At 42.9% G+C, this 9913-nt stretch overlaps 1 protein-coding gene across 1 annotated transcript; it reads left to right on the forward strand.

Moving 5' to 3' along the window:
• Nucleotides 1-261: 261 nt before the first annotated feature.
• bzw1a (basic leucine zipper and W2 domains 1a) lies at nt 262-9597 on the forward strand. The gene is made up of 12 exons (XM_085264965.1): nt 262-381; nt 2722-2795; nt 2892-3068; nt 3155-3249; nt 3345-3410; nt 4829-4964; nt 5212-5321; nt 5411-5581; nt 5774-5920; nt 6867-7005; nt 7391-7513; nt 8956-9597. The coding sequence occupies exons 2-12, from the start codon at nt 2732-2734 to the stop codon at nt 8985-8987; spliced, it is 1260 nt and encodes a 419-aa protein (XP_085121091.1). The 5' UTR covers nt 262-381; nt 2722-2731; the 3' UTR covers nt 8988-9597.
• The last annotated feature ends 316 nt before the right edge of the window (nt 9598-9913 follow it).

Raw genomic sequence — 9913 nt, forward strand, 5'->3', positions numbered from 1 at the left:
CAGCATTTCATATTTGAAATATGAACCATGTATGTGGTAAACATCTGTTATGTATTTTTACATACATTGTTATTGATGCACTGATTTAATAACACAATAACTTAACACTGGCTGAGTAACAAAAACAGGAAGACCACGCAAGGGTTAGCTACATAAATATACTGTAATGTATTTCAAAACAAACAAACAAAGAAAAAGCTTTCTGTATCAGTAAATTAAACGTTTTTGTTCAAAGGAAATCCCCTTTAAAAAGCGCATGCGCAGCGGGCGGAGCCTGCGGAAGTCCTGACGGGAAGGTCTTTTTGTTTGGGCCGCTCAGATACTCGACACTTTGCTTCCATTCCTCGGCTTCACAACCGTTTTTTATCTGCATTAATTTCGGTGAGTACTCTCATTTTCCGGCTCCTCGCCTCGGTTCCCACGCCGCCCTCTCCTTGCGTGTACTGATGTGGCCTGTTTGAAGGCAGGAAATTTTGCTTTTTGGGTTTTGTTCGGCCTGGGAATGTTGCCATCATGGGCGCCGCCGGAGGGCGAATTTTAACTTAGCATTAGCTCCATTACAGAGCAGATTGCGGCTCTGCTTTGTTGTTGTTATGGATGGGGGTTTTTTTTCATGACAGCTCGACAGGTGGTTGTGTTTTATAGTCGATGAGGTGCTGATGCGGTGAATTTTCTTGCGTGCGTGAGCCGAGGCTGAACGGTAATCAAACGTGGTTAGCGTGCTAGCGGGCCCGGCTACCTTGCTCGGCGCATGGCGAGGCCTCGAGTTAGCCTGTGCTAATCCACAGTTAGCCAGCTGCTCAGAAAATCCCTCATTGCTCGCGAGCGGAAAACTATCCGTGGGAAATATCCGTGGAACGTGCTCGCGTTGAGGTCACACCTGTGTACTGTGATTGAATTAAGCAGTGTCGTGCTGATACATCTGGTTATTTCCACCTCCCAGCATCCACCTTTATAGCCCCGCAGATTGTCTTTTGTCTGCCGAGTACTCCTTCACCTTTGTGTGAGCATCCGTGCTGGATTTAATTTACTTTGAACTAAATCTGTATTATGTCAGGCTGTTTTTAATAGATTAAGGAGGCTTTCCTTGGAGTAAGATAAATGAAGTCAGAACAGCTAAAACTAAACAACTGCATGCTCGCGGATAGTGGTTAACTACACTGCCATTTAAAACTGATAAATGCGCATCTCTTAGAGTTAAATACTTTCTAACGTTCTCTGTGTTTGTGAAGGCAGTGGTTACAGATATACACGTTACTTGGTTTAATCTTAAGAGGCACGTGAACGTCTCAGTTACAGCAAAATAACTTACACAGTGAGTTTCCTTGACATTAATCCAGCTGTTGACGGACCCTGAGCCTGGATAGAAGAGAGTTTGGGATTTAGGAGGGAAATGAAGCCATCACTGCAAAGAAAAGGGGTGTCATGGGTTTAAATACTCAAACATGTATACACTCTTTGGTAGAAATGGAGGGGGGAAATTGGACATGAAAGGGAAAAGCGTCAAGAAATATCAGCCCCTTGGCTGTTATCTGTTAATAAGATGACATTTACTGCCCTGTTTTGTCAGCTGATGGGACTAAATGTTGAGCTGAAGTCTTGGAAGCTGGTCTTTTTTTCCCTTCCCTAATTTGCACTCTTTTTTCTACTTATCTCTATCAACTCAGTTTGACTGATTCCCACACAGTGAAGGAACATTTCAGCCAGTGTAGTACTGCAGTTTCTCTCAGGGATGTACAGATGCTGCTGGCTGAAATGTCCCAGAATTATTATTATTATTCTAAACCAGTGGGTTATTAGTGTGTAAAGGCTACTGTGTGTTTGTGGCTCAAAAAAAGATCAAAACTGGGTGTTATTCATCGTTACTGTTATCAGCGTGTTGCTTTTTCAACACGGATCCATGAATTAAAGGAACAATGTGGTTACTTTTATCATTGTCTGGAAGTAAGACATGGTTAACAAGCATGATTTGTGGCCTTTGTGGTTTGTTGCTGAAGAACTCAGACTTTAAAACATTTAAGTAAATTAAAATGAAGAAATTGTTGCTTCACTACTAGGTTTGTTTTTCTTTTTTTGCTGAGTGTGCACTTTTTTTTGTTTTGACTGCTATAGCAAGGGAACATTTCGTCCTGTGATAACACTTTGGTTACTTTCACAATGAACCTCATCGCGGGCAAAGAGTCGGGCCTTTTCATTGTTTGTACCTTTTAAGGGTTTTTACACCCTGTTAAAATGAAAGGGGGAATGTGTTTTAGTTAAATAGGAACTAATGCATTTCCAAAAATACCATTTTGATAATAATTTAACTCCATGAGCCTTCCTGTATGACTCGCAGCGTCCTTCAAATATTCATGATTACTTTTGAAATTTATCCTCTCTTTAAAGTGAGAGAAATAAAAGCCTGACTGAAACTGAACAGGTTTTAAGTTAAAACTAAACTGAAAAGAATAAGCCAACTCTGGAAACTCCCAGAGAGTAAACTGATTGAAAACAAACTGAAACTAAGTTCTTACAATAAAAACTTTTCATCTCCGGTCGGTGCCACCAGCTTTTTGAATTGCCAGCAGACTCTAAAGTCATTCTACACAGGCCATTGTTACAGGACGTGTGGATAACCCGGCTTACGCCCAGGTGCTGGGAGGAGAAAACATAATTACAGGGCCCGTTGATGAGTTGCCTGTGCAGCTAAACATTAACTCTGTGTGTCCTCGTCTCTTTCAGGGTGTCTTTTATGAATAATCAAAAGCAGCAAAAGCCAACGCTAACAGGCCAGCGTTTCAAAACGAGGAAAAGAGGTGAGTGCTGATTCCTGGATCCGCTGATCCCCAGCCCTGCTGTTCCACACTCTTTCATTTCTGAATCAACGTTTGTGTGTCGTTGTCTTCCCACAGATGAAAAGGAGAGATTTGACCCTACTCAGTTTCAAGAAAGTATCGTACAAGGCTTGAATCAAACTGGCACTGATTTGGAAGCGGTCGCAAAGTTCCTCGATGCCTCTGGCGCCAAGCTTGACTACCGCCGCTATGCAGAGACACTCTTTGACATCCTGGTGGCTGGCGGGATGCTGGGTGAGTTGCGACATGTTTTGTCGTCACTCGTGTGCAGAAATGTGTGTAATACATGTATATATTTACCTTTTTATGTGTGTCTGCAGCCCCAGGAGGGACTCTCTCTGATGACATGACCCGCACAGAGTACTGCCTCTTCACGGCACAAGAAGACCTGGAGACAATGCAAGCATATGCTCAGGTCGGTCCCTGTTAATGAATGCGTTTTAAAAATGAAGCACGCGTGACAAGCAGGTAATGCTCACAGGCCGTTTCTTCTCTTTGACTCATAAACAGGTTTTTAACAAGCTGATCAGGCGTTACAAGTACCTGGAGAAGGGTTTCGAAGAGGAGATCAAGAAGGTGAGCAATAACTGGATCCTGATAAGGGGATAAGTTCAAACTGGGCTTAGCTGGTTGGAACGGTTTGAGGCAGAGGTTGCCAGCTGTTGATTGCAGTTCCCTTCGTTTGTTTTCAAGATAACAAACTTTTTTCCCCCAAAGCAAGGCACTATGCAGCAGACGAAGTACATAATGTACTGTAGATGTTTTAAAAGTTTCTGAATTTCTTAATCTAAAAATAAAATTTCATTGGTGTTAAAAGTTTTAATTGCGGACTTTTGAGTTTCCCACAAGCCGACTAAACAAGACTAAAGTCAAAATTGATTAACTGATATTTTTCATGCTCTTATTTTGAAGGCTGAGCCTCTGCTATCCCTGTTCTTTTAATGTGCTCCAACTTTAGAGCAGTCTGTTCGCTGCTGTTGCGGCCCTTGTAGTTGGTCAGCTCTCATGAACCTCTGTTCCTGTGGTTGGACAAACTCCCAGCTGCACCATCTTGGATGCTAGCAGTTTCAGCAGCCATGATCTTTGAAAGTACAACTGCAGCACCAGATCATACCTTTAAGTGGTCGGGCTGTTTGAGGTGTTTTTGACTGCCAGTAATTGGGGGGTTGGGCCTTGATTATACTTTGTCTGCTCGTGTCTGAGTGACATCCACAAGCCTGAATTTGCGTTGCAGTGCACCACTTCAAAGAGCTGAAATGGGAACGACTGCTTGGCTGTCGGGTCTGTCAGTGTAGTCAAGGACTTTGTGCCGCTGGATCATTATGTGGTGCTTATTTTATGCTTGTAAGCACAGTACTAGGAAGCGTAGGATGGGTGTGTGACACCATACATGGAGTTTAAGTCCTGCTGTAGAAAACTGGTGCCATAAGCACAAAGACTGCAGTCAAAGATGGAGCTGATGTCCACTGATGGGATAAGAAATTAATTGCTGCATGGTGTGCGTTGTTTTCTTTCACACCACAGGAGGTGCTTTTTCTTCACGTGCCCTTACATTTCCGCAAATGCGAGCAGCTCTGTGGGAAACGACCCACCTGTTGCTGGGGATAAGTTGGGCCTTTTTATTGCAACTCTTGAACGGTTTGCACAATTGATAAAATCTAATGGGATTTGGAAACAACTGTGCACTTTTCAATGATGTTAAGGGCATTGCAGTGATCCCAGGCGTGGTGTCACAGCAGCCCCATGAAGTTACACTAGTTTATTGCTGATACAAACATTTTAAAACTCTTGACCGTCCACAGAAGCTCAAAATACAAACTTTTAATGTGTGGTAACCCTGGATTTGATTTGCTTAAAAGGTTATTCTCAACATGTCTGGAAAGAAATTTCTTTAGTGGAAGGGAGTTTTAACATCTCTAGGGATGTAAGTATGCCCACAGTTTTTGTTTTTCAAGCTTAAACATGCATTAAACTTGTCTGCGTTCTCTTTGTAGTTACTGCTGTTTCTAAAGGGGTTTACTGAGTCTGAGCGCAACAAGCTCGCCATGCTGACCGGCATCCTGCTGGCCAACGGCAGCATATCAGCCTCCATCCTGAACAGTCTCTTCAACGAGAACCTCGTCAAAGAAGGTAAGGACAAACGTCTTAAGTCTGGGTTTGCAGAGATGCATGGCTCAGAAACGGTCAGAAAGCTGGTCGGGTATCAGTGACAGCAACAGTTTGGTGGTTTCGTCCTGCAACACTGACACTTTCTGTGGTTCTTGTGTGCAACAGCTTCCCTGGGAAGCTTAACATTAATTAGGGCAGTCAAATTAATTTAAAAAAGGAGTTGGTTTTGTGTTCAGAAGAAGCTCTGACCTGTGTCATCTCTGTCCAGGCGTTTCTGCAGCCTTCGCTGTCAAGCTGTTCAAGTCATGGATCAACGAGAAGGACATCAACTCTGTTGCTGGCAGTCTTCGCAAAGTTGGCATGGACAACAGGCTGATGGTAAGCAAAAACACAAGTCAGGGGCCACGTGTCGACCCATTCCTGCTGCCAGTGTCTCACTGGTGTGTGAACATCCTTCTCCTCCTCAGGAACTCTTTCCGGCCAACAAACGGAGCTGCGAGCATTTTTCGAAGTACTTCACCGACGCCGGGCTGAAGGAGCTGTCTGACTTCGCCCGCAACCAGCAATCCATCGGCGCCCGCAAGGAGCTGCAGAAGGAGCTCCAGGAGCAGATGTCCCGAGGTGACCCTCTGAAGGAGGTGAGGCCACAGGCTGACTTATTTAAATGCCTAATTTATCATAAAAGATATACACTGAGCTCTGAACAACAGGTTTTTAACACTTCTGTTTTTGCTCCACTCAGTTTCTCTGAATGAAAAAGCACAGAAACAGATGTGTGCTTCATTAGTGACTGACGTGTGTGATTAACCTCGCTGCCTTCCCTCCTTCAGATTATCGCCTTCACTAGGGAGGAGATGAAGAAGGCCAACCTCTCTGAGCAGGCCATGATCAGCATCATCTGGACTAGTGTGATGAGCTCCGTGGAATGGAACAAGAAGGAAGAGCTCGTGACCGAACAAGCCATCAAACACTTGAAGGTACGCAGCAGGGCCGAGGAGCACAGCTGTGGTTAAAGCGCTTAAAGGGATTAATTCATCATTATTAATTAATGAACCTGTGTAGGAAACGCGACTCTACGGCTGAAGGCTTATCCCGCAACCACAGCTATGTCTTACTTCAAAGTAAAAGCCTTGGAATATTTGAATTGAACAGGATTTTCAAGTTGGTGGCAGATTTGCAAAATAAAAGCCTCCCGTTTAGTTCATTGTGCCTCTAGTCCAGCAGTAGCAACAATCTCACTGCAATAAATCCCCAAATTACAGCGTCTATTTATTATTGCCAGTAAATGTTCTCTTTTCAAGTGTCTAAACATCCTCAAACCCATGAACTTCAAGACTAATGAAGACTTTATTATGGGGCTAACACATGTGGGGGTGCAAAACACCTCAATAGCATCACCTACAAAACTAACCTGTGAAATTTGATTCATTTTGTCCATCTTGGGATGTTACACATGTATCTCAGTGGAAACATGCCCTAAACCCCATTTTGGAAGGCTGGCATTTTAAAGTCAAGAGGCAGGTTTTGTAGTATTTATTGGGTCTATGGCGCCACCTACAGTATTTCAATAAAGGAGCCCCAGCACTTGATTTTAATCTGCTTGCATGAAATTCAGTGGCCTCGTGTAATATCCCAAGTTGAAAAGGCATCTTTGTGCCTTCTAAACCCAACAGGAAGTCTACAAGTATCTTGGTTGCTATTGAAACTCAGAGTTAGATGGATAAATGTGATTGGTCTGTTTGACCGACCTGAAAACTTTTAAGGAAGAAAATCACAAAGCTGCATGAGAAGCTGTTAAAGCTCGTGTACATCAATCAATCTGTCCCAGACTGTTGGTTGGTGAAAGGAAACGGCTCCACGTGTACCACAGTATTGCTCCCTGCAGCTTTACATGCTCTAATTTAGCGGCTTCTTTCTCCACAGCAATACAGCCCTCTGCTGAAAGCCTTCACCTCCCAGGGTCTGTCTGAGCTCAGCCTGCTGCTGAAGATCCAGGAGTACTGCTACGACAACATCCACTTCATGAAGGCCTTTCAGAAGATCGTGGTGCTCCTCTATAAAGGTTGGTGCTACAGCAGGACGAAAAAGCTTGGCTGTGACAGCTTGTCTTGTCGTCTTTTAGGTTTATGAAAGGTCATTTTTCCCCATTTCCTGACTTTAAAAAGCTGTTTCTTGAATGTGCTTGGTGTCTTTTTTTTTTTTTTTTTTTTTTTTTTTTTTTTTTTGCTACCCAAACACTAGAAAGTCTGGCTTGGCATTGTCCTTTTTACACACAGCTTCAGCTTTGATTGGTCTTAGATTTCCCCCAGAAGTCCAGATTGTTTTTAATAGAGAAACTCTCACCAAGCATCAGTAAATTGTTTCTTTGAATCTTTACAAAGGTTTCAGGCTCTCCTGGTGGAAGTTTAATGTGCCCGCCCTCCTCACAGTCCTGTTTTCTCTTTCAGCGGATGTATTGAGTGAAGAGGCCATACTGAAGTGGTACACTGAAGCCCACCTTGCCAAGGGGAAGAGCGTTTTCCTCGAGCAGATGAAAAAATTTGTGGAGTGGCTGAAGAATGCTGAGGAAGGTAAAGATGGAGAAATAACCTGCACTTCCTGGGTTTTGTGTGTTTTGAGGAGCTGTGTTCAGAGCTGATGGCATATGCTCAAAACCTGAAAGGCCACTAAAAGGTTAAAGGAGCTCTGCATTGAACAGGCCAGTTAGACATGCACCTGTCACGTTGTATGATTAAAGGCATGTATAGACATGTACCTGAGTGTATTTATGACAACGAAGGAGTTTATACTATATATGAATTTGCTAAAGCTTTGTTTTAGCTTGTTAGCTGACTCAATCACAGGTCAATATGAAATGCTTGAGATGTTTTACAGTCACATGACTACTACCCACATGGTAATTGATGCTGGCATGTCAGGTAACAGAGCTCGATCGGTCCACAACTGGTTGAAGCACCACAAATGCTCTGTGGTGTGGCCATGTAATGGGAAGTCGAGCACCAGCTGTGGCTACAACCGTAGCTTGCCTCCACCAGTGTGAGTGAGAGAATGAATGAATAGTGGCATTGAAAAGCGCGATATAATTATTATTATTATAATAATCTGGCTGGCCATCTGTGCTAGTGTATCAGGATGTTTGTTATAAAACTCGAAGCTGTAGCTTTAGCCAAAGTATAATGCAAAATGCCTCTATAAATGGCCCTAGAGTAAGTGGCAATCTTGCAAACGACAATCACCAGGGAAAATGTTCATTTCCAAACGAGCTGTTGTTTGGCGAAATTGATCACAAGAGGGGGCTGAACCAAAAACCTGGTTACAAGTACTTTGCTTGGAAGATGCAAACTATTCCTGAGTGGCAGGGAAACTTGAAATAAGTCCAAAAAAGTTCCTCTAAAGTCATCGGTTGCTTCTTTTTTGCAATATATTTGCAGAGTTGAGGTACAAGTTCAATTTCTCCAATTCTGGCTTATGTCAAAAGTTTCACACCCACTTGGCGAGTGGTTTGCAAGTATTTTGTCTCAGTTGCTCCTAGTTTGCAGGTTTTGTCTGTGCAATTGAGACAAATTGTCACCAATCAAGGGGTTTCCATGCAGCCTTTTTGTTACTGATTTTTACCCAGCACTAACAAACTGGCCAGAATAAAAGTTTCTCTAGTGACTGATGGTTGCCAGGCGTCACAAACAGTCTCTAATCCTGGGAGAGTGAGTATTTTTCTTGTTTGAAATCCTCTGAAACCAGATCAGCGTTTAGTCCTGATGTATTCACTGGAGCAAAGGATGACTGCATGTTGTTTGGTTTTTAGTGGCGAGTTCTTCACATGCACAGGGTGCTGGAGGCAACCAGGTAGTTGGGAAAGGTCTCAGTCTTTAAATGACTGTACAGTCATGAGAAAAAGGAGGTCTTAAATACTTTAAAGACAATCACAATCAAATCATCGTTTTACTCATTCACAAGATGTTGTAAAGTGATCAGCGTCTTGACTGATTCGTCCTCTTGTGTTTTCTCTCGGCAGAGTCGGAATCGGAGGAAGAGGAGGCGGACTAAAACCTCAATTGCCAGACGAGCTTTGTTTTTCTTTTGTTTTTCTTTTAAAAAGTAGGAGCAGGAGCAGTAGAATGTCTTTGCCCTTTTCCCTCCTTCTACATCCTGTTACGGTTTATTTATCCACAAATGCAAACAATCCTCCACCACTACCAAACGCTTAGTTTGTCCAAATAAAACGGGTCCTTAACTCGCAGTATGGAGGGCAGTGGGAGCAGAAGATGACAAATTCTCCCCTTCTCTTCCCTTCTTTGGTCATTTTGATGTAATTTGGATTATGAAAACGTGTTTGATTTTCAGTGGCTGCTGCTCATAAGTCTGAGGTTCATCTTCATGCGACTACAGCCAAAGTCTTTTCTTTCTCCCCCTCTTTATTTTTTCTTTTTAAAATTGACTCGGCTCATTGTTTTGGCTCCTGTTCGGTCTTAAACTTCGCCTTCTTGACTTTTTGGGTAAACTTGTACTGCCTGTCGAGGTCACTCCGGTCAGTTTGTCAGAAGACACGCCCCCCTGTAAAATGCCTCGCCAGCTAACGATTATTATTGGTTTCTACTTTCTTTAATCTGATAAGCCGATTTGACTTTTTTATGAAATAAAGATTATTGAAACTGTTCTTCCTGTGCTTTGTTTTCATTTTACTTCAGTAATTGTAACTTTGGTCTCTAGGACTATGAAGCTACAAATGGAGAACCATGGCAGGTCGCTAGGGACAACTGTGACCACCTAGGGAACGCAAACTAGAATTTGGAATAAAGTTTAAAGCATTTCACGCTTTAAAGGGGTTGCTGACCAGTCTATAGACATGTCTGAGGCTTAACTGTGCAAAGAAAGCACATTCTGATCTTAAGTGGGCCAAAGGGGTGAGATTCCTGTTTCAATGTAAATAAGTTTACACATTTAATTTTAAAACTGGGAAATGTTAATAAAAT

Source organism: Mchenga conophoros, linkage group LG23, assembly GCF_057382185.1.
Source record: "Mchenga conophoros isolate Kocher_MC1m ecotype Shallow Benthic linkage group LG23, M_conophoros_male_GT1.1, whole genome shotgun sequence".
Classification (NCBI taxonomy): domain Eukaryota; kingdom Metazoa; phylum Chordata; class Actinopteri; order Cichliformes; family Cichlidae; genus Mchenga; species Mchenga conophoros.

Bases quoted from the DNA above. Each gene is read 5' to 3' on its own strand.
- bzw1a (XM_085264965.1), top strand. From the start codon at position 2,732: ATGAATAATCAAAAGCAGCAAAAGCCAACGCTAACAGGCCAGCGTTTC. The intron at 2,796-2,891 runs GTGAGTGCTGAT...GTCTTCCCACAG, and splicing joins TTTCAAAACGAGGAAAAGAG to ATGAAAAGGAGAGATTTGAC. The intron at 7,514-8,955 runs GTAAAGATGGAG...TTCTCTCGGCAG, and splicing joins GCTGAAGAATGCTGAGGAAG to AGTCGGAATCGGAGGAAGAG.